The following is a 25397-nucleotide window of genomic DNA, read 5'->3' as shown; positions in this document are numbered from 1 at the left end:
GTGAGCTGATGCAGCAGGTCGGATGGGGCGGGGCTAAGAGCTGTCAATCACAGGGTCTGGGGCGGATGGGGCGGGGCTAAGAGCTGTCAATCACAGGGTCTGGGAGGATGGGGCGGGGCTAAGAGCTGTCAATCACAGGGTCTGGGTCGGATGGGGCGGGGCTAAGAGCTGTCAATCACAGGGTCTGGGAGGAGTTAAAGGGCCATCCCACCAAAAATCACCTGATCCTGGGGCAGATTCAACCGAGGAGCTCAAAGCTGACACACCTGCTCTGGGTTAGAGTTACCCTTCAACCTTTAACCTCTTTAACCACTTTAACCACGTCTTTAACCACTTTAACCACGTCTCATGTGGGCGTCCCTCAGTGAGACGTTAAACAAACGGAAAATAAGATGAAACTAAATCAAATAAACCTCAAAAGTCTCAAAACACCGACCCAGATTTCTTCTTCAGTGCAGAAGAAATGAAGGAGAGACGGACTCTGAGGAGCTGAGAGGTTCCATAATAACTGACAGATCAATACCTGCATGTGATCAGGATCAGTGAACAGCTGTCTGTAGATGAGAGGGACGGACGGCGAGCTGGAAGGAGGAGGCGTGCTGACACAGCGGGTTAAAGCTTCAGTGAGCAGCAACTAAAACCTTCTTTATGAATCATTCTGCTGGGACTTCTGGGGCTGACACCTGATTGGTTCGCGCACGGCGGCCCGTTGCAGCCACAAAGGCACTCGGAGGAAGGCGGGGGCTGCTCCACAGTGAGTGACATCAGGTGGGAACAGTTTACAGTAACATTCACAAGAAAAGCTTTGTTCGGGAACTCCTCAGAGTCTGTGCATATCGCTGAGAGCGCTGGGACAACTCGGGCTGGGATGGCACTTTCTGCGGCTCGGTGGCGGCAGAGCTCGGGCGCTCGTGCACTCGGGCGCTCGTGCACTCGGGCGCTCGTGCACTCGGGCGCAAAGCGTGCGGCGACCAGCTCTGCGGGGGACTTTTTACAAATATAGAAACCTTTGAAAGATGGCTGACTTCCTGCTAAAGGGACAGAGCTTTAAACGCACTTCCTGTCTGTGGAGCACGCCAACATGGCTGCCGCAGGAGCCACAAACAGCTCCGGGGGCTCCGTGCACATCAGCGTGCACGAGGCTGCGCACGTGCTGCTGGTTCGCACAGGAAGCCGACGTCACCTTCACTCATACAAGCTAATGCCAGAACAGAAGCGCCGGGGCGTAGCGACAGCGTTTTCAGGTAAGTGCCTCTGATGCCCCCCCCCAGAGCTCTTTCAGGCCCTGCTGGCTGGGGGGGGGGGCGGTGGGCGGCGTCCTCTTCACCTCCACAGGCGGGGTCACTTCAGCCGGTCGGACCGGAAGGAGTCCTCCACGGCCGGGTCGGCCAGCATCATGTCGCCCTCCAGCATGTCCAGAGACAGCGGGTCCATCCTCAGCTGCTCGTCCAGGGAGAACGGGTCCATCTCAAAGCCCGGGACGTGGGACAGAGCGCTGGCGATCTCCTTGGACAGGCCTGTGGGGGAGTCGCCTGCAGGGGGGGAGGGGGGGAGGGGTTAGAGCTGCACCAGTCTGCAGGAGAACAGGCTGAACCGGTGAAACGTGTTAAACAGGCTAAACAGGCTAAACATGTTAAACAGGCTAAATGGGTAAACAGGCTAAATGGGTAAACAGGCTAAACTGGTTACACTGGGTAAATTGGTTAAACAGACTAAACCGGTTAAACAGGCTAAACCAGGGAGTCTCCCTGGGAGGGGGGCGGGTTAGAGCTGCTCCAGGCTGCAGGAGAACCGGTTAAATAGGCTAAACAGGCTAAACCGAGCGCCCGAGCTCTGCCGCCACCGAGCCGCAGAAAGTAAACAGGCTAAACCGGTTAAACTGGTTAAACTGGCTAAACCGGTTAAACAGGCTAAATTGGCTAAAACAGGTAAACCAGGGACTCTCCTGCAGGGGGGGGGAGGGGGACGGGTTAGAGCTGCACCAGGCTGCAGGAGAACAGGCTAAACCGGTTAAACCAGTTAAACCGGTTACATTGGTTAAACAGGTTAAGCTGGTTGAACAGCTAAAACGGGTTAATTTGGTTTAACAGGTAAACCGGTTATACTGGTTAAACTGGTTAAACTGATTGAACTGGGTAAACTGGGTAAACGCGTTAGAGCTGCACCAGAGAGACGGCTGCAGGGACACCGGCTAAACTGGTGAAACCGGTTAAACTAGTTACACTGGATAAACATATTAAACTGGTTTAACCGGTTAGACAGACTAAACTGAGTGAACTGGTTAAACCGGTTATGCTAGTTAAACCGGTGAACACAAATCAGCTTCTGTGGATTTACTCAGTTTATTCTGATTCTGAGAGATCAATTCTGTTCAGGATGGCCCACAGAGGCCCGGCGAGTCAGAGGAGCCTGAAGTCCTTCCCCAGGACAGGATGGACCCACAGCCTCTCAGCTGCTCCTCTGACACCATGGCGTCCCCGTGGCGTAACCGTGGCGTCCCCGTGGCGTCCCCTGAGGACCTGGAGCCCCTTCAGGACTCAACACACCTGCCCAGTTTTTAACTGTGAGCTCATTAAAGCTTCACAAACTGTTCCTTTTCTCTTCTCTGTTTTATACCAAAGGAAGAAGCTCATCTCTGAGTTTCACCCAGGTCATGGGTCACGTGACCCCGCCTCTTCTCGTGTGAAGCCTGGGTCACGTGACCCCGCCTCTTCTCGTGTGAAGCCTGGGTCACGTGACCCCGCCTCTTCTCGTGTGAAGCCTGGGTCACGTGACCCCGCCTCTTCTCGTGTGAAGCCTGGGTCACGTGACCCCGCCTCTTCTCGTGTGAAGCCTGGGTCACGTGACCCCGCCTCTCCTCGTGTGAAGCCTGGGTCACGTGACCCCGCCTCTTCTCGTGTGAAGCCTGGGTCACGTGACCCCGCCTCTCCTCGTGTGAAGCCTGGGTCACGTGACCCCGCCTCTTCTCGTGTGAAGCCTGGGTCACGTGACCCCGCCTCTCCTCGTGTGAAGTTTTCTGAAAGGTTGACCTGAGGCTCATACGGACCTGTGAGGATGATGTTGGGCACGTTGTGGCGTCCGTCTCCACCGCTGTAGTTCTGGTTCTGGTTGTTGAGCAGCTGCTGGTCGCCGGCGCCCTGCGTCTCCAGGGCTGCGTGGCTGTCGGCTTGCAGCTGGTTGTTGTCGGTGACGCAGCTCAGACCGCCGTGGTTCAGGGACAGACCGTCGGCCTGGCTGTCGCCTGGGAACTGAAGCAGGAACCATTTTAGTCCAAATGTGCAGCATGAAGAAGAAACTACAGAACCACAGCCTGGAGGATATCAGAGCCCAGTGGATAAACTATATCTGAGGCTAACGTTCGAGCAGAGTTAGCTAAAGACTGTGACTGCTCCGCCTCCTCTGCTAAGCCCCGCCTCCTCTGCTAAGCCCCGCCCCCTCACATCCCCCCTGCTGGACGGATGAAGCCAGCTTCTGGTGGAAATGTTCTGCTGTCAGCTGCACTGAGGAGCATGCATCTTCCATCCAGCAGCAGCCTCAGAGGATATAAGAGCCCAGTGGATAAACTATATCTGAGGCTAATGTTCCAGCAGAGTTAGCTAAAGACTGTGAATGTGCAGCAAACACTTTTCATCCCACTGTTTTAACAACTTGGTCCAGTTCAACGCTGGACTGAAGGAACTGAGCCACAAAGAGGATCAGTTCCAACTCTCAGAGCCTGAACTTCAGAGCAGGGAAATGGAAGCATCTGAGAAATAACTCCTCATGGTTTATTTACTGATTTATTTCTTCCTTTAGCAGCAGCTAACGCTAACAGCTTAGCTAATGAAATAACTCCTCATGGTTTATTTACTGATTTATTTCTTCCTTTAGCAGCAGCTAACGCTAACAGCTCAGCTAATGAAGTAACTCCTCATGGTTTATTTACTGATTTATTTCCTCCTTTAGCAGCAGCTAACGCTAACAGCTTAGCTAATGCAGAAATAACTCCTCATGGTTTATTTACTGATTTATTTCTTCCTTTAGCAGCAGCTAACGCTAACAGCTCAGCTAATGAAGTAACTCCTCATGGTTTATTTACTGATTTATTTCTTCCTTTAGCAGCAGCTAACGCTAACAGCTTAGCTAATGCAGAAATAACTCCTCATGGTTTATTTACTGATTTATTTCTTCCTTTAGCAGCAGCTAACGCTAACAGCTTAGCTAATGAAATAACTCCTCATGGTTTATTTACTGATTTATTTCCTCCTTTAGAAGCAGCTAACGCTAACAGCTTAGCTAATGCAGAAATAACTCCTCATGGTTTATTTCTTCCTTTAGCAGCAGCTAACGCTAACAGCTCAGCCAATGCAGAAATAACTCCTCATGGTTTATTTACTGATTTATTTCTTCCTTTAGCAGCAGCTAACGCTAACAGCTTAGCTAATGAAGTAACTCCTCATGGTTTATTTACTGATTTATTTCTTCCTTTAGCAGCAGCTAACGCTAACAGCTCAGCTAATGCAGAAATAACTCCTCATGGTTTATTTACTGATTTATTTCTTCCTTTAGCAGCAGCTAACGCTAACAGCTTAGCTAATGAAATAACTCCTCATGGTTTATTTACTGATTTATTTCCTCCTTTAGCAGCAGCTAACGCTAACAGCTTAGCTAATGAAATAACTCCTCATGCTTTATTTACTGATTTATTTCCTCCTTTAGCAGCAGCTAACTCTAACAGCTTAGCTAATGAAATAACTCCTCATGGTTTATTTACTGATTTATTTCTTCCTTTAGCAGCAGCTAACTTAGCTAACGCTAATGAAGATGACGTACACCACTTGGTCCAGTTCAACGCTGGACTGAAGGAACTGTTACAAAGAATACTTCAGCTTTAATGAATGCTCTGAACTAAACTTTGACCTGATGACAGCAGAGGAGCTCCCACAGATGACATCATCCCTACCTGCTGGTTGGATTTTCCTGTGAGCTGCAGACTCAGGTACGGGTCATCCAGCAGGGAGTTGAACAAGGCATCCTGGGAAAAAAGAAAACCGTCCAGTTACATTTCTCACATCATGAAGTCACGACCACGTGTCCTGATGCATCAGCTGACAAACGTCTGGAAACTTCAGCTAAAAGAGGATCTGCTGGCCTCAGACGTTTCTGGGTTTATTATAAAGTCTAATTATTATATGATCTATTCTCCCAGGAGGCTTTAGTGCAAAGTCTCACCTGGTTTCTGGTCAGGTTAAGCCGGCCTAAAACGACTTTTCAGGGGAATTCAAAGACACTTTTCAAGATGAAAGAGTCTCACAGGAGTTGTTACACCAGGTGCATGATGGGAAATAATTAACCCAAAAAACTCAGTGACATTGTCTTCAGGGTGTCAGGAGTTAGTCTTTAAAGACCTTTAAAAGTCGCCTGGTTGGATGGGAGAGATCAGAAGAAGTGAAGAAGTAGTTTTCAGTCTGTTTTCAGTCAGTTTTCTGTCCTTTTTCAGTTAATTTTCAGTCTTTTTTTAAGTCTGTTTTCAGTCTGTTTTTAGTCTATTTTCAGTCCCTTTTTAGTCAATTTTCAGTCCCTTTTTAGTCAATTTTTAGTCCCTTTTTAGTCTATTTTCAGTCCTTTATCAGTCTGTTTTTCAGTCTTTTTTTTCCGGTCCGTTTTCAGTCTGTTTTCCATCAGTTTTCATTCTTGTTTCAGTCTGTTTTTAGTCTACTTTCAGACTGTTTTTCAATCTTTTTTCAGTCTTTTTTCAGTCCTTTATCAGTCTGTTTTCAGTCCCTTTTTAGTCTGTTTTCAGTCCCTTTTTAGTCTGTTTTCAGTCCCTTTTTAGTCTGTTTTCAGTCCCTTTTTAGTCAATTTTCAGTCCCTTTTTAGTCTATTTTCAGTCCTTTATCAGTCTGTTTTTCAGTCTTTTTTTTCCGGTCCGTTTTCAGTCTGTTATCAGTCTGTTTTCCATCAGTTTTCAGTCTTGTTTCAGTCTGTTTTCCATCAGTTTTCAGTCTTGTTTCAGTCTTGTTTCAGTCCTTTATCAGCCAGGCTGCTACCTTCATGATCAGAGGGGTGAAGCTTCATTCTGATTTCCGTGTTTGAGGTAAAATGTGGAAGCTGTGACATCAGAGCGTCTTTCATTTTTCAGCTCAGGTGTGTTTGGGTGTCAGCCTCACCATCTGCTGCTCCTTCTGTTTCCAGCTCAGCGTTAAATCAGACAGGTGAGCACACCTGTTCACACTGAACCAGGTAATGAAAGGTGCTGCTCATCACTCTGGTCAGTTGAACTAAAGCAGCACATGCTTATAAAACTAAGAGGCACCCACAGACGTGCAAACAGCAGTAAAAAGGTATCTGGCTTCATCGGCTGCAGCAGCAGGTTAAACACAGATCCCTTCTGAGTGGGTTACACAACTTTCACATTCAGAACACTCAACATAACCTAATTAATCCAATTATTCAATCAGCTGAGTCCAATCAGATGCCTCCACACTGAAAACACCAAAACTGACTCCAGCTGCTCATCGAACGCTGATGGAGGGCAGCAGCTGTTCTCCAGCACCGTTTTACTTTAATAACTGTTCAGAAGTTTGTGTTTGAGTTTCCTGACAAACACAAAGTGAACACAGACGTTTCTGTGCAGAACAAAAAGAAGCGAGTTTTCTGCCAGGGAGGAATTACATCAGCACAGTCAGACAAACTGTGTGTTCAAAGGAGAATAAAACTCAGATAAAACCAGAAAACACCAAGTTTAGTACGTGTTTGAGATGAGTCTGAGCTTCAGAAGCTTCTGATTGGAAGCACCAATCACAGAACAGATGGCATCATGGGAAAAAAAGACGGAAGCAACATCTGGAAACATCAGCCTGGAATAGGAGCCCAAACACGCCTCCAGATTAGCTCCGAAGAGGCCGAAGGACTGAAGTCAAGCCATCGGAGCTCTGACCTCAGCCCTGCAGGCGTGTGCATGTGAGCAGGAACCCGACCCGGTTCCACCGGTTCTGTCCGGAGCAGGGATTCCTGTTTCTGGATGGAAACTGGTGCTTTTTAAAGGTTTAGTGGACCTGTTTCTGTATAGAAACTGGTGCTTTTTAAAGGTTTAGTGGACCCGTTTCTGGATGGAAACTGGTGCTTTTTAAAGGTTTAGTGGACCTGTTTCTGTCAAACTGAGCTGCCGTTTCCGTCCTGCTCCTCAGAGGAAGAACCAGAACTGAAGCAGAAGCGCTTCATCGGTCAGAGACAGATGTGCCCAGCTGTGGTTACTCACGTTGTAGAAGTCGGTGGACAGGTTGATGTGCTGCTGGAGGCGCTGCTGCTCCGCCTGCTGCTCTGCTTCCTGTTTCACTTGGCAGAGCGAGAACGAGGACGCCTGAACGCACGGGTCCATGGCGCTCTCCGCCTTCACGGGCGGCCCCATCGGCCTCTGATGCTGCAGCGACACACCGAGGTCAGAACTTCACAGAGCATCTCACTAACCTGGGCCGGTCGGCTGAGCCGTAACGTACCGTTCCAAAGTGCTGCTGCATGTGCTGGTTCCGCAGGTTCTGCAGGTGGAGCTGCTGCTGGGTGGTGGCTCGCGGCTGCTGGAAGCGGTGCAGCTGCTGGAGGTGGTGCTGACCCACTGGGTGGGGCTGCTGTCCGGGCTGGGAGCCGGGCTGGTGCTGGTGGGACTGGCTGAGCGGGTAGGGAGGAAGCCGCTGGTCCAGAGGCAGTCTGCTGGTGTCCAGAGGGACGCCCTGCAGGACGGGACCGAGGGTTAGCAAGTTAGCAGCCGGACGCTAACCAGGCTCCTTCCAGTCAAATTCAGACCTTTTTAAGACCTTTTTAAGACCTTTTATATATAAACTTAATACTTATTTCACAGACCTACCGGCAAAGAATTATTTTTTAATTTGTTCATTTATTTCTCAAAGAAACGTTAAAATGTGGACAAAAAAAAAAAGTTTCAGCAGGTCACACAAAGTTTGAGTAAGAAAGTTCAGTTCTTTTTCCTGTCCCTTTTTAGTCAGTTTTTCAGTCCCGTTTTCAGTCTGTTTTCAGTTCTTTTTCCAGTCTGTTTTCAGTCAGTTTTCAGTTCTTTTTCCAGTCTGTTTTCAGTTCTTTTTTCAGTCTATTTTCAGTCAGTTTTTAGTTCTTTTTCCAGTCTGTTTTCAGTTCTTTTTCCAGTCTGTTTTCAGTTAGTTTTTCAGTCTGTTTTCAGTTAGTTTTTCAGTCTGTTTTCAGTTCTTTTTCCAGTCCCTTTTCAGTCTGTTTTCAGTCAGTTTTCAGTTCTTTTTTCAGTCAGTTTTCAGTTCTTTTTTCAGGTTGTTTTCCAGTCTGTTTCCAGGTTGTTTTCAGTCTGTTTTCCAGTCTGTTTTTCAGTTAGTTTTCAGTTAGTTTTTCAGTCTGTTTTTCAGTTCGTTTTTCAGTCTGTTTTCAGTCTGTTTTCAGTCTGTTTTCAGTCTGTTTTCAGTCTGTTTTCAGTCTGTTTTCAGTCTGTTTTCAGTTAGTTTATCAGTCTGTTTTCAGTTAGTTTTTCAGTCAGTTTTCAGTTAGTTTTCAGTTAGTTTTCAGTTCTTTTTCCAGTCTGTTTTTTCAGTCTGTTTTCAGTTCTTTTTTCAGTCTGTTTTCAGTTCTTTTTTCAGTCTGTTTTCAGTTCTTTTTTCAGTCTGTTTTCAGTTCTTTTTTCAGTCAGTTTTCAGTTAGTTTTTCAGTCAGTTTTCAGTTCTTTTTTCAGTTCTTTTTTCAGTCTGTTTTCAGTTAGTTTTCAGTCTGTTTTCAGTCTGTTTTCAGTCTGTTTTCAGTCTGTTTTCAGTCTGTTTTCAGTCTGTTTTTCAGTCTGTTTTTCAGTCTGTTTTTCAGTTAGTTTTCAGTTAGTTTTCAGTCTGTTTTTCAGTGTGTTTTTCAGTCTGTTTTTCAGTCTGTTTTTCAGTCAGTTTTCAGTTCTTTTTTCAGTCAGTTTTCAGTTCTTTTTTCAGGTTGTTTTCCAGTCTGTTTCCAGGTTGTTTTCAGTCTGTTTTCCAGTCTGTTTTTCAGTTAGTTTTCAGTTAGTTTTCAGTTAGTTTTTCAGTCTGTTTTTCAGTTCGTTTTTCAGTCTGTTTTCAGTCTGTTTTCAGTCTGTTTTCAGTCTGTTTTCAGTCTGTTTTCAGTCTGTTTTCAGTCTGTTTTCAGTCTGTTTTCAGTCTGTTTTCAGTCTGTTTTCAGTCTGTTTTCAGTTAGTTTTTCAGTCAGTTTTCAGTTCTTTTTTCAGTCTGTTTTCAGTCTGTTTTCAGTCTGTTTTTCAGTCTGTTTTTCAGTCTGTTTTTCAGTCTGTTTTTCAGTTAGTTTTCAGTTAGTTTTCAGTCTGTTTTTCAGTGTGTTTTTCAGTCTGTTTTTCAGTCTGTTTTTCAGTCTGTTTTTCAGTCTGTTTTCAGTTAGTTTTCAGTTAGTTTTCAGTTAGTTTTCAGTCAGTTTTCAGTTAGTTTTTCAGTCGGTTTTCAGTTAGTTTTTCAGTCTGTTTTCAGTTCTTTTTCCTGTCCCTTTTTAGTCCGTTTTCAGTTCTTTTTTCAGTCTATTTTCAGTCAGTTTTCAGTTCTTTTTTCAGTTCTTTTTCCAGTCTGTTTTCAGTCTGATTTCAGTTCTGTTTTCAGTCAGTTTTCAGTCAGTTTTCAGTCTGTTTTCAGTCTGTTTTCAGTCTGTTTTCAGTCTGTTTTCAGTTCTTTTTCCAGTCAGTTTTCAGTTCTTTTTTCAGTCAGTTTTCAGTTCTTTTTTCAGTCTGTTTTCAGTTCTTTTTCCAGTCAGTTTTCAGTTCTTTTTCCAGTCAGTTTTCAGTTCTTTTTCCAGTCAGTTTTCAGTTCTTTTTTCAGTCAGTTTTCAGTTCTTTTTTCAGTGAGTTTTCAGTTCTTTTTTCAGTCAGTTTTCAGTTAGTTTTTCAGTCTGTTTTCAGTTCTTTTTTCAGTCTGTTTTCAGTCAGTTTTCAGTCAGTTTTCAGTCAGTTTTCAGTCAGTTTTCAGTCAGTTTTCAGTCAGTTTTCAGTCTGTTTTTCAGTCTGTTTTTCAGTCTGTTTTTCAGTCTGTTTTCAGTTCTTTTTCCAGTCAGTTTTCAGTTCTTTTTTCAGTTCTTTTTCCAGTCAGTTTTCAGTTCTTTTTTCAGTCAGTTTTCAGTTCTTTTTTCAGTCAGTTTTCAGTTCTTTTTTCAGTCAGTTTTCAGTCTGTTTTCAGTCAATTTTGAGTCAGTTTTCAGTCAGTTTTCAGTCAGTTTTCAGTCTGTTTTTCAGTCTGTTTTCAGTTCTTTTTCCAGTCAGTTTCAGTTCTTTTTTCAGTTCTTTTTTCAGTCTGTTTTCAGTTCTTTTTCCAGTCAGTTTTCAGTTCTTTTTCCAGTCAGTTTTCAGTTCTTTTTTCAGTCAGTTTTCAGTTAGTTTTTCAGTCTGTTTTCAGTTCTTTTTTTCAGTCTGTTTTCAGTTCTTTTTTCAGTCAGTTTTTCAGTTCTTTTTTCAGTCAGTTTTCAGTTAGTTTTTCAGTCTGTTTTCAGTTCTTTTTTTCAGTCTGTTTTTCAGTCTGTTTTTCAGTCTGTTTTTCAGTCTGTTTTTCAGTCTGTTTTTCAGTTCTTTTTTCAGTCAGTTTTTCAGTTCTTTTTTCAGTCAGTTTTCAGTTAGTTTTTCAGTCTGTTTTCAGTTCTTTTTTTCAGTCTGTTTTTCAGTCTGTTTTTCAGTCTGTTTTCAGGTTGTTTTTCAGTCTGTTTTTCAGTCTGTTTTTCAGTCTGTTTTCAGTCAGTTTTTCAGTCATTTTTCAGTCAGTTTTCAGGTTGTTTTCAGGTTGTTTTCAGTCTGTTTTCAGTTCTTTTTCCAGTCAGTTTTCAGTTCTTTTTTCAGTTCTTTTTTCAGTCTGTTTTCAGTTCTTTTTCCAGTCAGTTTTCAGTTCTTTTTCCAGTCAGTTTTCAGTTCTTTTTTCAGTCAGTTTTCAGTTCTTTTTTCAGTCAGTTTTCAGTTCTTTTTTCAGTCAGTTTTCAGTTCTTTTTTCAGTCAGTTTTCAGTTCTTTTTTCAGTCAGTTTTCAGTTAGTTTTTCAGTCAGTTTTCAGTTAGTTTTTCAGTCTGTTTTCAGTTAGTTTTTCAGTCTGTTTTCAGTTAGTTTTTCAGTCTGTTTTCAGTTCTTTTTTTCAGTCAGTTTTCAGTTCTTTTTTCAGTCAGTTTTTCAGTTCTTTTTTCAGTCAGTTTTTCAGTTCTTTTTTTCAGTCTGTTTTCAGTCTGTTTTCAGTCAGTTTTCAGTCAGTTTTCAGTCAGTTTTTCAGTCAGTTTTTCAGTCAGTTTTTCAGTCAGTTTTTCAGTCAGTTTTTCAGTCTGTTTTTCAGTCTGTTTTTTAGTCTGTTTTTCAGTCTGTTTTTCAGTCTGTTTTTCAGTCTGTTTTCAGTCTGTTTTCAGTCTGTTTTTCAGTCAGTTTTTCAGTCAGTTTTTCAGTCAGTTTTCAGTCAGTTTTCAGTCAGTTTTCAGTCTGTTTTTCAGTCTGTTTTTCAGTCTGTTTTTCAGTCTGTTTTTCAGTCTGTTTTTCAGTCTGTTTTTCAGTCTGTTTTTCAGTCTGTTTTTCAGTCTGTTTTTCAGTCTGTTTTCAGGTTGTTTTTCAGTCTGTTTTTCAGTCTATTTTCAGGTTGTTTTTCAGTCTGTTTTTCAGTCTGTTTTTCAGTCTGTTTTTCAGTCTGTTTTTCAGTCTGTTTTCAGTCTGTTTTTCAGTCAGTTTTTAAGTCATTTTTCAGTCAGTTTTCAGGTTGTTTTCAGGTTGTTTTCAGTCTGTTTTCAGTTCTTTTTCCAGTCAGTTTTCAGTTCTTTTTTCAGTTCTTTTTTCAGTCTGTTTTCAGTTCTTTTTCCAGTCAGTTTTCAGTTCTTTTTTCAGTCAGTTTTCAGTTCTTTTTTCAGTCAGTTTTCAGTTCTTTTTTCAGTCAGTTTTCAGTTCTTTTTTCAGTCAGTTTTCAGTTCTTTTTTCAGTCAGTTTTCAGTTAGTTTTTCAGTCAGTTTTCAGTTAGTTTTTCAGTCTGTTTTCAGTTAGTTTTTCAGTCTGTTTTCAGTTAGTTTTTCAGTCTGTTTTCAGTTCTTTTTTTCAGTCAGTTTTCAGTTCTTTTTTCAGTCAGTTTTTCAGTTCTTTTTTCAGTCAGTTTTTCAGTTCTTTTTTTCAGTCTGTTTTCAGTCTGTTTTCAGTCAGTTTTCAGTCAGTTTTCAGTCAGTTTTCAGTCAGTTTTTCAGTCAGTTTTTCAGTCAGTTTTTCAGTCAGTTTTTCAGTCTGTTTTTTAGTCTGTTTTTCAGTCTGTTTTTCAGTCTGTTTTCAGTCTGTTTTCAGTCTGTTTTTCAGTCTGTTTTTCAGTCAGTTTTCAGTCAGTTTTCAGTCTGTTTTTCAGTCTGTTTTCAGGTTGTTTTTCAGTCTGTTTTTCAGTCTGTTTTCAGGTTGTTTTTCAGTCTGTTTTTCAGTCTGTTTTTCAGTCTGTTTTTCAGTCTGTTTTCAGGTTGTTTTTCAGTCTGTTTTTCAGTCTGTTTTTCAGTCTGTTTTCAGTCAGTTTTTCAGTCATTTTTCAGTCAGTTTTCAGGTTGTTTTCAGGTTGTTTTCAGTCTGTTTTCAGTTCTTTTTCCAGTCAGTTTTCAGTTCTTTTTTCAGTTCTTTTTTCAGTCTGTTTTCAGTTCTTTTTCCAGTCAGTTTTCAGTTCTTTTTCCAGTCAGTTTTCAGTTCTTTTTTCAGTCAGTTTTCAGTTCTTTTTTCAGTCAGTTTTCAGTTCTTTTTTCAGTCAGTTTTCAGTTCTTTTTTCAGTCAGTTTTCAGTTCTTTTTTCAGTCAGTTTTCAGTTAGTTTTTCAGTCAGTTTTCAGTTAGTTTTTCAGTCTGTTTTCAGTTAGTTTTTCAGTCTGTTTTCAGTTAGTTTTTCAGTCTGTTTTCAGTTCTTTTTTTCAGTCAGTTTTCAGTTCTTTTTTCAGTCAGTTTTTCAGTTCTTTTTTCAGTCAGTTTTTCAGTTCTTTTTTTCAGTCTGTTTTCAGTCTGTTTTCAGTCAGTTTTCAGTCAGTTTTCAGTCAGTTTTTCAGTCAGTTTTTCAGTCAGTTTTTCAGTCAGTTTTTCAGTCAGTTTTTCAGTCTGTTTTTCAGTCTGTTTTTTAGTCTGTTTTTCAGTCTGTTTTTCAGTCTGTTTTTCAGTCTGTTTTCAGTCTGTTTTCAGTCTGTTTTTCAGTCAGTTTTTCAGTCAGTTTTTCAGTCAGTTTTCAGTCAGTTTTCAGTCAGTTTTCAGTCTGTTTTTCAGTCTGTTTTTCAGTCTGTTTTTCAGTCTGTTTTTCAGTCTGTTTTTCAGTCTGTTTTTCAGTCTGTTTTTCAGTCTGTTTTTCAGTCTGTTTTCAGGTTGTTTTTCAGTCTGTTTTTCAGTCTATTTTCAGGTTGTTTTTCAGTCTGTTTTTCAGTCTGTTTTTCAGTCTGTTTTTCAGTCTGTTTTTCAGTCTGTTTTCAGTCTGTTTTTCAGTCAGTTTTTAAGTCATTTTTCAGTCAGTTTTCAGGTTGTTTTCAGGTTGTTTTCAGTCTGTTTTCAGTTCTTTTTCCAGTCAGTTTTCAGTTCTTTTTTCAGTTCTTTTTTCAGTCTGTTTTCAGTTCTTTTTCCAGTCAGTTTTCAGTTCTTTTTTCAGTCAGTTTTCAGTTCTTTTTTCAGTCAGTTTTCAGTTCTTTTTTCAGTCAGTTTTCAGTTCTTTTTTCAGTCAGTTTTCAGTTCTTTTTTCAGTCAGTTTTCAGTTAGTTTTTCAGTCAGTTTTCAGTTAGTTTTTCAGTCTGTTTTCAGTTAGTTTTTCAGTCTGTTTTCAGTTAGTTTTTCAGTCTGTTTTCAGTTCTTTTTTTCAGTCAGTTTTCAGTTCTTTTTTCAGTCAGTTTTTCAGTTCTTTTTTCAGTCAGTTTTTCAGTTCTTTTTTTCAGTCTGTTTTCAGTCTGTTTTCAGTCAGTTTTCAGTCAGTTTTCAGTCAGTTTTCAGTCAGTTTTTCAGTCAGTTTTTCAGTCAGTTTTTCAGTCAGTTTTTCAGTCTGTTTTTTAGTCTGTTTTTCAGTCTGTTTTTCAGTCTGTTTTCAGTCTGTTTTCAGTCTGTTTTTCAGTCTGTTTTTCAGTCAGTTTTCAGTCAGTTTTCAGTCTGTTTTTCAGTCTGTTTTCAGGTTGTTTTTCAGTCTGTTTTTCAGTCTGTTTTCAGGTTGTTTTTCAGTCTGTTTTTCAGTCTGTTTTTCAGTCTGTTTTCAGTCTGTTTTCAGTCTGTTTTTCAGTCAGTTTTTCAGTCTGTTTTCAGTCTGTTTTCAGTCTGTTTTCAGTCTGTTTTCAGTCTGTTTTCAGTCTGTTTTCAGTCTGTTTTTCAGTCTGTTTTTCAGTCTGTTTTTCAGTCAGTTTTTCAGTCAGTTTTTCAGTCAGTTTTCAGTCAGTTTTCAGTCAGTTTTCATTTAGTTTTAAGTCTTTTTTTTCAGTCAGTTTTTCAGTATTTTTTTTTTCAGTCAGTTTTCAGTTCTTTTTTCAGTCAGTTTTCAGTTAGTTTTTCAGTCTGTTTTCAGTTAGTTTTTCAGTCTGTTTTCAGTTCTTTTTTTCAGTCTGTTTTCAGTCTGTTTTCAGTCTGTTTTCAGTCTGTTTTCAGTCTGTTTTCAGTCTGTTTTCAGTCTGTTTTCAGTCTGTTTTCAGTCTGTTTTCAGACAGTTTTCAGACAGTTTTCAGACAGTTTTCAGACAGTTTTCAGTCAGTTTTCAGTCAGTTTTCAGTCAGTTTTTCAGTCAGTTTTTCAGTCTGTTTTCAGTCTGTTTTTCAGTCTGTTTTTCAGTCTGTTTTTCAGTCTGTTTTTCAGTCTGTTTTTCAGTCAGTTTTTCAGTCAGTTTTTCAGTCAGTTTTTCAGTCAGTTTTTCAGTCAGTTTTCAGTCAGTTTTTCAGTCTGTTTTTCAGTCTGTTTTTCAGTCTGTTTTTCAGTCTGTTTTCAGTCTGTTTTCAGTCTGTTTTCAGTCTGTTTTCAGTCTGTTTTCAGTCTGTTTTCAGTCTGTTTTCAGTCTGTTTTCAGTCTGTTTTCAGTCTGTTTTTCAGTCAGTTTTTCAGTCATTTTTCAGGTTGTTTTAAGTCTTTTTTTTCAGTATTTTTTCTTTCAGTCTGTTTTTCAGTCAGTTTTCAGTCAGTTTTAATTTCAGAAACATTTCTGGGTTCCATCAGCACACCAATCGCTGTATTGATCGGTGATAGAAGGAGGCCTGGACTCACCTGTGTGATGGAGGACAGGGTGGGGGAGATGGTGGGGGAGAACTGCTTGGAGTGATGCCTCCGTGACTCCGCCCCCATGGGCAGGATGAGCGGGGACAGCTGGGCCCGTCTGCGCGGCGACGTGCTGAGCGGCGCCTGGCCGCTGAGCAGCGGCGCGTAGGAGGAGGAGCCGGAGCCGGACCCGCCCACTCCGCTGCTGTAGCTGGGGTTACTGCTGGACATGGACTGGAGGGAGGAGTTACTGAGGGACGAGTGCAGCGATTGGCTGCTGAGGGAGGACGGCAGGGAGGGGGAGGAGCTGAGCGACGACTGCAGGGAGGGGTTGCTGAGCGACGAGTGCAGGGAGGCGGAGCTCAGAGAGTTGGAGAAGGAGTGGCTGCTGAGAGATGATTGGATGTTGGGGTTGCTTAACGACGAAGGCAGGGAGGGGTTACTGAGCGTGCTCTGTAGAGACGCCAGGAGTCCTGCAGAGAGAAGGAAACATGAGATTTACTCTGGAGGTTTCATGTGTTCAGGGAGACGCTGCGAGACGACAACTCAGATCAATCACTGTCATTTTATCCTGATCAGACATCGGTTCTTCATTTATTTCCAGTAAACAGGAAAAGCTTTACTTTCTATCATCTTATCTGCTGTTTTTCACCTTGTTGCTGCAGAAATCCTATTTTCTGTCTGTCAAACTGTGTTTTCTTTGCTGTTTTTCATAGATGCAGCTAAAGAAATGGGAACAAATGATGTGTCTTTGTGACAAAGTGCCTAAAGATCCAGTTTAAAATGGCTTCTTTGCTAAGTTGTCTGTTCTGTGTCGACACAACACTGGTTCATCCCTTGAGTTAGGAGCCTTTTTTCTGCCTGAATGGGTCAAAGGTCAGAGTTCAGTGGCTGAACAGAGAAAAAACACAGCTTTCTGACCTGCTTTCCATCTAAAACAGTCCAGGATCTGTTCCACATGTCAGTGCGTTATCTGTCCTAAATAAGAACAGCTCGTGGTTTCAGGGGGGAGTTCCCCTCCTATCTGCTCCTCAGCACCAGAGCCGGTCCAGACCCGGCTCTGAGGAGCCGGTCCAGACCCGGCTCTGAGGAGGCGGCTGACAGCAGCTTCCTGCCTGCCTCACCTCAGATAAAACATTTTCCGACAGCACTTCCATCCACAGAGAAGTTTCAATTCCTCTGCAGCCCTGACTGTGATCCAGTTCCACACCACAGCACCAGCCGGACCAGAACCAGAGCCGTCGGGCCACAGAACAGAACCAGAGCCGTCGGGCCACAGAACAGAACCAGAGCCGTCGGGCCACAGAACAGAACAGAACCAGAGCCGTCGGGCCACAGAACAGAACCAGAACCAGAGCCGTCGGGCCACAGAACAGAACCAGAACCTCACAGGGGCGGAGCCCAAAGTCAAACCACTTTACTCTTCATCATTCAGCCCAAACCTCCTCATCATCATCTGGATCTCACAGAACCGCTGCTGTCGGGTCAACAGACGGGACCGATCTACAGAACTAAACTACTGGGATGGTTACTTTGACCATAATCATGCAGCGGGACCGGGCCCACTGGGCCGGACCCACTGGGCCGGGCCACTTAACCTGTGGTGGGAGGAGCTAAAACCCGAGGTTCGATTCATTTCCTGGTTCGGGTCCATTCAAACAGCAGAAACCCGGCGGTTCGATTCATTTCCTGGTTCGGGTCCATTCAAACAGCAGAAACCCGGCGGTTCGATTCATTTCCTGGTTCGGGTCCATTCAAACAGCAGAAACCCGGCGGCTCTGCACATGGAACCCATCGGTGACAGAGACGGCGGCCGGTACCAACCTGGCGTGGGGTGGTGGAAGCTGCCGTTGCCCCCGGCTGCGTTGGCGGTGTTGATGCCCAGCTGGGTGAGGGTGGAGGCCAGGTTCCCCGTGCTGCTGCCCCCGCTCAGAGAGGAGGATCCTGGGTAGCCGGGCTCGTCCTGATCCAGCGGCGTGGGCAGCGGCGAGGGGAAGTGGAGGCTGGACAGGTCGGGCAGCGACCCTCCGGTGTTGAGGGCCGACGGGACGCCGTGAGCCGCCGCGGACGGCTGCTCCGGGGAGGTAAAGATGCTGCAGGAGAGGGGCGGAGCTTCCTTAATACGATTCATTCCCCAAAACACGACTCCCAACCCAAACCATGCCCCAGCGTTCAGAACCTGAGCCCCAGAGACTTACTTTATGCCCGGAACCTCGCAGGACTTGGGCCGGGCCGACAGCAGAGGCAGCTGAGGCAGAAAGGATAAAGACGGTTACTGTGAGAGGACAGAAGAAGCTTAGAGACACTGAGCTGAAGGGAAACACCGGCACCTTCTTGCTGTCCCACGGTTTGGGCAGTTTGTCCTCGTCCAGCACGTTCTCCTCGATGGGAGGCACCGGGTACGGAAACACTGAGGGACAAAAACAGGTCTGGTATCAGCTCTGATCAGTTTATACAGCAACAGGTGGGATTTAGTCCTTTTCTCAGCTCCTGAAACCCCCCCAACACAAACTGAAGGGTCTCTGCTGCTCAGTTACAGACGATCTTCTCCGATTCATCCGGCGTCATTTCAGGATTAATCAGTAAAAATGATCAACATGTGAGGAGAGAAACAAGCCCAACAGCAGCTGGACCTCTGCTCTCAAACAGGAAAAGTTTGATCCGACTTTTAGAAGAAACAATCACCAAAAGTTCTGACCCGATGGCGTAGCCCAGGGTTCACACAGACTGACCCTCACTGTGATCAGCTGTGAGATCACAGAGATCTGATCTCAGCTGATCACAGCTGATCTCAGCTGATCACAGAGATCACAGCTGATCACAGAGATCTCAGCTGATCACAGCTGATCACAGCTGATCACAGCTGATCACAGAGATCTCAGCTGATCACAGCTGATCACAGAGATCTCAGCTGATCACAGCTGATCACAGAGATCTCAGCTGATCACAGCTGATCACAGAGATCTCAGCTGATCACAGCTGATCTCAGCTGATCTTTACCATGGAAGTGGGTTCATTTCCAACTTAAAACCCAACCCCAGAGGAGGAATAATCTGTGTTTAACTCACTTCTTCGGCCCTCTCCGTCGCTTTGACCTGCAGAAACACACAAAGAAGAGACAGATTTTACTTTACGTCCAGAACCTCCCGGTTCTGCTGGCGGTCCAGAACCAGGCTGGATCACAGCTGATCACAGAGATCTCAGCTGATCACAGCTGATCACAGAGATCTCAGCTGATCACAGCTGATCTCAGCTGATCTTTACCATGGAAGTGGGTTCATTTCCAACTTAAAACCCAACCCCAGAGGAGGAATAATCTGTGTTTAACTCACTTCTTCGGCCCTCTCCGTCGCTTTGACCTGCAGAAACACACAAAGAAGAGACAGATTTTACTTTACGTCCAGAACCTCCCGGTTCTGCTGGCGGTCCAGAACCAGGCTGGATCACAGCTGATCCCTACTTCCTTCCCTTCTGTTCTGCCAGATCGGGTCGGTCCCTTTTCAGGCTGCATATTCCTGACTGAAAGCTCTTTGTGCAGAAAGTCCTGCACTCAGAGTCTGATGCGTTCACTGACCCCTGCTCATGTGGAGGCGAACAGCACCGAGCGGGGAGCCTTAAGAACTCGTCTGTCGGTGACTGGATCCTTTATTCTGCAGCAGGAACAGCTCGGAGCATCTATTGAGACCCTAAAACTTCTCCTGATCTGTCACTGCTGCTTCCTCAGATTATTAATGAATAGCTTCACATAAATCACCAAAGTCAGGAAATTAGATTATATCCAACTGTCTGTGGCTCAGATACGAGCCGGAGCTGATTTTGCAGCTTCCTTGTGACGCTGAAGCCTTTAAACAGAGCCCGTGTGTCCGTTTGGTTACTCTCTGCGCTTCATTATGTCCTTTATGCCGGTTATCTAACTGCTGCATAATGTTTCATATCAAACTGAAGCTTGTGATGATCCACAGTTCAGCCCAAAGCCACTGAAACAGGATCAAACCTGAACATAAACCCAGAATCTGAGGCAGAAACAGAGTTTTTTATCAGTTCTCAGCAGCTTTAAAGTGAATATCTGGTCTGAGCTCCTTTATTCTCCAACACAGCCTGAACCCTCTGAGACCAGCTTTCTGTCATTTCTTTAAGGAGTCTTCAGGAATAGTTCTCCAGGCTTCTTGAAGGACATCCCAAAGCTCTTCTTTGGATGTGGGCTGCCTTTTGTTCCGTTCTCTGTCAGATGATCCCACACTGCTTCAATAATGTTGAGGTCCGGGCTCTGGGGAGGATTCATCCCTCCATAAGACCTGTTGCCACTGATTTTCAGTCCACTTCTTGTGTCATTTGGCACAGCTCAGCCTTTTCTCCCTGTTTCCCTTCCTTAAGAACGGCTTCTTGACAGCCACCCTTCCATGGAGCCCATTTCTGATGAGGCTTGGGCCAACAGTAGATGGATCAGCTGAAGGTCCAGATGCATCTCTCAGGTCCTGTCAGGTCACAGCTGGATTTTTTCCTCTTTCTTAAGGACATCACTTTCAGATCCTGTTCATCTGCTGGAGATAGTTTTTTAGGCCTGACACTTCTTCTTTTGTCCTCCACTTGTCCAGTTTCCTCAAATGTTTTAAGGACACACTGCACCCCATGCTGAGATATGCCAAGTTTTCAGCTAATAGCTCTTTGGGAATCACCTTGTTGCTGCAGAAATCCTATTTTCTGTCTGTCAAACTGTGTTTTCTTTGCTGTTTTTCATAGATGCAGCTAAAGAAATGGGAACAAATGATGTGTCTTTGTGACAAAGTGCCTAAAGATCCAGTTTAAAATGGCTTCTTTGCTAAGTTGTCTGTTCTGTGTCGACACAACACTGGTTCATCCCTTGAGTTAGGAGCAGAAAGGAGCGGGTCGGGACTGTAAATGTTGTTTGTGTCTCACCGCTGCGTCTCTGGGGGTTGAGGCCGGCTCCCATGGCGAAGGCGTCTCCTGTGGGGGGGTTCATCACGCTGGTGTGGAGGGCAGAGTCAGAGTTGGTCCTGAGGGTGAGAGACACACAGAGTGAGGAAGTGTTTGTTCTGCTATGAACTCAGCAACATGTGGAGGCAGCTGGTTTCCCACAGACTCATGAAGACGTTGCACAGCTCTGTGAAAACCAGCTGAAAGCAGCTGAGAGGCTGCTCCACTCTGCAGAAAACGACCTCCTTCTGCCACGACCCGACGGACCGAATCTGCTTAAAGACGCTCTTACTGAACAGCTCAGGCAGCACAGAGAGAGAGACCAAACACAGGAAAGGAGGAAGGCTTCACCCACACTTTAATTCACCTTCAGGGCGGGGAAGAGAAGAAGAAGAGGTGGGGAAAGAGAAGAAGAGGAGGAGGATTCACCTGTTGAGTGCAGTGGTGGGGAGACGAAACAACTGGCTTTTATCCCCAGGGAAGTTTCCAGACCAGTTCCTTTTCGACAAGAACAAAAAGTTATTTTCCTCCAGCAAGAAAGAGACATCGAACAGAAGGCTACAACGAGGAGGACAGAAGAAGAAGAGCGTGGGCGCCGAAAGCAAATGCAAGCCAAGGAAGAGGAAGATGGAGGCAGCGGGAGGAGGCTGGCGACCCGATGGGGTCAGCTGGGGTCAATACCTGCTGATCAGCTGATCTGCGGCTCAGATTTCATTCAGTGAAGCGCTTTATTGATTAAGCTTTCCACACATCACTCAACTGCAGAGAGCTCCGGGATAAGAAGCCAGCTGGTGACGATCATCCTGACGGGAGAAAGAACCAACGAGCTGCTGCTAACCTTTCAGGGTTTAAAAGAACCGAGGAGGAATCAGGAGAGATTTCTAATCCAGTTTATCTCAAACTAGGTTCAGCTTTTAGAGATGCTGCTCTGCTAAAGTGAGAAAGAAAGCCTGAATCTGTCCTGTTCCTTCGTGTTTTAATGGGCCCGGCGTGCTTTTATCCGTTTTATAACCTCCTCCGGGTCTGCAGACCGGATCTGCCGGTTTCTTTCTAATCATCTTTATTCATTTAGTCTCATTAAAGCGTCATGAGCACCACAGAAGAAGAGCGACTCCATCCTGCTGCAAATTCAAGAACTAGAAGAAGAACACTCTAAACTGTGAGTGAGGGCAGCTGAAAGGCGCCGGACAGCTGGGTCCAGTCGCTCAGCAGAACCGGGACAGCAGAACCAGGGTGGGAAGCTGCAGTTCTGTTAGAAAGGACAGAGGAAGAAAGTGGCCGAAACGCAGCAGAAAACACAAGAAAAAGCCAGCAAAAGGAGGGAAAGCTCTTCAAAAGCAGCTCAGGTTCCTGTTAGTGGTTCAGCAGGCGTTAATGAGGCCGAGCAGACGGACCGTGAGAACCTTTGTGGAGCCTCAGAGTCACACCATCCCAGCCTGATCGGGTCAGCAGCTTAGTGTGGATTCACTGCGTCGTTTCAGGACACTTCAGGAGCCGCCTGGCTTTACCCTCTGATGCTGCCTGGCTTTACCCTCTGAGGCTGCCTGGCTTTACCCTCTGACTCCGCCTGGCTTTACCCTCTGAGGCCGCCTGGCTTTACCCTCTGATGCCGCCCGGCTTTACCCTCTGACTCTGCCTGGCTTTACCCTCTGATGCTGCCTGGCTTTACCCTCTGAGGCTGCCTGGCTTTACCCTCTGAGGCTGCCTGGCTTTACCCTCTGATGCCGCCCGGCTTTACCCTCTGACTCTGCCTGGCTTTACCCTCTGATGCCGCCTGGCTTTACCCTCTGATGCTGCCTGGCTTTACCCTCTGACTCCGCCTGGCTTTACCCTCTGATGCTGCCTGGCTTTACCCTCTGAGGCTGCCTGGCTTTACCCTCTGAGGCTGCCTGGCTTTACCCTCTGACTCTGCCTGGCTTTACCCTCTGAGGCTGCCTGGCTTTACCCTCTGACGCCGCCTGGCTTTACCCTCTGACTCTGCCTGGCTTTACCCTCTGATGCTGCCCGGCTTTACCCTCTGACTCTGCCTGGCTTTACCCTCTGACGCCGCCTGGCTTTACCCTCTGATGCTGCCTGGCTTTACCCTCTGATGCTGCCTGGCTTTACCCTCTGATGCCGCCTGGCTTTACCCTCTGACTCTGCCTGGCTTTACCCTCTGAGGCCGCCTGGCTTTACCCTCTGAGGCTGCCTGGCTTTACCCTCTGACTCTGCCTGGCTTTACCCTCTGACTCTGCCTGGCTTTACCCTCTGACGCTGCCTGGCTTTACCCTCTGATGCTGCCTGGCTTTACCCTCTGAGGCTGCCTGGCTTTACCCTCTGACGCCGCCTGGCTTTACCCTCTGATGCTGCCTGGCTTTACCCTCTGACTCTGCCTGGCTTTACCCTCTGACTCTGCCTGGCTTTACCCTCTGACGCTGCCTGGCTTTACCCTCTGATGCTGCCTGGCTTTACCCTCTGAGGCTGCCTGGCTTTACCCTCTGACGCCGCCTGGCTTTACCCTCTGATGCTGCCTGGCTTTACCCTCTGACTCTGCCTGGCTTTACCCTCTGAGGCTGCCTGGCTTTACCCTCTGACTCTGCCTGGCTTTACCCTCTGACGCTGCCTGGCTTTACCCTCTGATGCTGCCTGGCTTTACCCTCTGAGGCTGCCTGGCTTTACCCTCTGACGCCGCCTGGCTTTACCCTCTGATGCTGCCTGGCTTTACCCTCTGACTCTGCCTGGCTTTACCCTCTGATGCTGCCTGGCTTTACCCTCTGAGGCTGCCTGGCTTTACCCTCTGACGCCGCCTGGCTTTACCCTCTGATGCTGCCTGGCTTTACCCTCTGACTCTGCCTGGCTTTACCCTCTGACTCTGCCTGGCTTTACCCTCTGATGCTGCCTGGCTTTACCCTCTGATGCTGCCTGGCTTTACCCTCTGAGGCTGCCTGGCTTTACCCTCTGATGCTGCCTGGCTTTACCCTCTGACGCTGCCTGGCTTTACCCTCTGACTCTGCCTGGCTTTACCCTCTGACTCTGCCTGGCTTTACCCTCTGACTCTGCCTGGCTTTACCCTCTGATGCTGCCTGGCTTTACCCTCTGACTCTGCCTGGCTTTACCCTCTGAGGCCGCCTGGCTTTACCCTCTGATGCCGCCTGGCTTTACCCTCTGACTCTGCCTGGCTTTACCCTCTGACTCCGCCTGGCTTTACCCTCTGACTCTGCCTTCAAGGACAGCGCGACACTCTGAAATAACAGCTGAGCAAACTGTTTCTTCAGCCTCAGAAGAGGAGTGGATGGTTTCCAGACTGCTGCCGTCTGTGTCTTCTACCTAAAATATAAATGTGTCCCCCATGAAGGACGTGGCTTTGGCCTTCGGCCTCTTCAATGAAAACACGATTCACAAAAGGGGAAAAAAGGCCATTCATTGGACAGAAATACAGGAAAATTGGTTTGAATTCAGACTCAATGTAAGGATTCTTTTCTCTTTGCTGCCCAGAAATCACATGGAATTATCTCACGTTATCTTCTACAAACAGACCGATGTGGAAGGGAAACGTTTCACTGGAAAAATGAAGAAAACTTCCACGAATGCCAATAAAAGTTGATCCAATTATCATCCTGTTTATGGTTATGAATCCCCAGCTGTTTCTGTCTGAGCCGCAAAACAATGAATGTTCCCAGATATAATATCCAGATGTTCCCTGATATAATATCCAGATGTTCCCAGATATAATATCCCAGATGTTCCCTGATATAATCTCCCAGATGTTCCCAGATATAATATCCCAGATGTTCCCTGATATAATCTCCCAGATGTTCCCAGATATAATATCCCAGATATAATATCCCAGATCTTCCCAGAAATATCCCAGATGTTCCCATATATAATATCCCAGATCTTCCCAGAAATATCCCAGATGTTCCCATATATAATATCCCAGATGTTCCCGATATAATATCCCAGATGTTCCCTGATATTATATCCCAGATACGATATAATATGTGGGAACATCTGGGATATTATATCGTATCCCAGATGTTCCCACATATTAAAGTAATTCCCAGACTTCTTTCCATTTAACTCTTGTGGATGTCCACCACAGCCGTTCTTTTTTCCTGCCAGAACTACTTCTTCTACTGAACTACAGCCACTAACAGCGCAGCCTACAGCGCCCCCTCTGGTGACGCCACACAGCCGAGTTTATTCACTTCAAAATATCGTTTCAGATTTCTTTCATCAGCGGGTGGAAACCTGGGTTTACCTTCAGTTATCAGGACCTTCCTGATTAAAGTACTTTCTGATAAAGCTTATAGTTAGGGATAGGCTCCACCCCCCCACCTCCCGCCCAATGACAGCTGGGATAAGCTCCACCCCCCTGCCTCCCGCCCAATGACAGCTGGGATAAGCTCCACCCCCTGCGACCCGACCGACGGATTAAGTGGGTATAGAAGATGGATGAATGAATTGGACTCATTTGGATTTGATTACATCTGAAGTTCCCTGACGTGACCTTTGTTGTGATTTGGTGTTTTAATAAAGTTTGGTCTTCTCTAACAGCTGAAAACCACTGTGAAGCGCTGAAATGACCCGTTTTAAAGGTTTCTGAACAGCGAGGGACTGCTGCCGTCCGTCCTGGGGGGCGAGGACACGTGGGACAGACTGAGGCTGTTTTTGTTCAACATGTTTTGGGTTAATGAAGCTGGTTCAAACCACCTGAGGCAACACAAAGGCTTCTCTTGGCAGCAGTGGGAGCACAGAAGATGCTTTGGAAAAGAGCAGAGGGACACGTCTCCTTGGAGACAGGCAGGTTGGGGGCGGGGTTTAAAGAGCACCTTCTCCAGCTGGCATCAGGTGGCGGGGACAGGTAGGCCGAGTTGTACAGAGAGTTGTCCACCTGAGGAGAGAGCGGGTTAAGGAAACAACTGCTTCTATACTTTCAGGTGAAGTTCACACAGATCGGTTCATGATTTTCTTCAGTGAGGCTCAGCAGCGCCATCTGTTGGAAGGCTTCATGGAAATGTTCAGCTGCAGCTTTAAACTAACACGGCCCGATTCAGCCGCTTTAAACTCTTATTACAAACATAACTCATGAATGAAAATGACCTAAAAGTCGACGGTTATGTGAAAGAACGATTGTACGGGTGAAGGCTGGAGCTCAGGACCTCAGATCTCACCTTTCCTTCCATCTACCTTCTCTCCAAGGTCACCTTTCAGTTCCCTGAAGCCTTAAAGAGGATCATCCCTCAGTGCTTTACTCTCGCTGATGGACATTAATTAAATACAGCAACACGTGCACAAAAGCTCCGCATGTTCAGAGCTGAATGCATCCAGATGTTGATTAAAAG

General features: G+C 45.4%; 1 protein-coding gene across 2 annotated transcripts in view; it reads right to left on the bottom strand.

Annotated features, from left to right (window-relative positions):
• Window positions 1–25397, bottom strand: part of LOC140315866 (CREB-regulated transcription coactivator 2) — a 38227-nt gene that overhangs the window by 2469 nt on the left and 10361 nt on the right. Inside the window, exons 4-16 of one of the 2 annotated variants that reach the window (XM_072393456.1) lie at window positions 24885–24946; window positions 20503–20571; window positions 20056–20153; window positions 18207–18233; window positions 17469–17548; window positions 17337–17386; window positions 16963–17231; window positions 15148–15611; window positions 7479–7709; window positions 7241–7402; window positions 4943–5014; window positions 3047–3248; window positions 1–1532 (exon numbers count right to left, since the gene is read on the bottom strand). The exon at window positions 1–1532 is cut by the window's left edge and continues 2469 nt beyond it. In XM_072393456.1, coding sequence (XP_072249557.1) covers window positions 1342–1532; window positions 3047–3248; window positions 4943–5014; window positions 7241–7402; window positions 7479–7709; window positions 15148–15611; window positions 16963–17231; window positions 17337–17386; window positions 17469–17548; window positions 18207–18233; window positions 20056–20153; window positions 20503–20571; window positions 24885–24946 — 1977 coding nt within the window. In that variant the 3' untranslated portion in view covers window positions 1–1341. The remainder of the gene's footprint in view (window positions 1533–3046; window positions 3249–4942; window positions 5015–7240; window positions 7403–7478; window positions 7710–15147; window positions 15612–16962; window positions 17232–17336; window positions 17387–17468; window positions 17549–18206; window positions 18234–20055; window positions 20154–20502; window positions 20572–24884; window positions 24947–25397) is intronic. The other variant, XM_072393457.1, reaches the window with a different exon arrangement.

This window comes from Leuresthes tenuis, unplaced genomic scaffold (assembly GCF_036924035.1).
Source record: "Leuresthes tenuis unplaced genomic scaffold, fLeuTen1.0.hap1 SCAF_10, whole genome shotgun sequence".
Lineage (NCBI taxonomy): Eukaryota > Metazoa > Chordata > Actinopteri > Atheriniformes > Atherinopsidae > Leuresthes > Leuresthes tenuis.
Note: the sequence above shows the minus strand (reverse complement) of the source record. Positions and strands in the feature narration are given on the sequence as shown.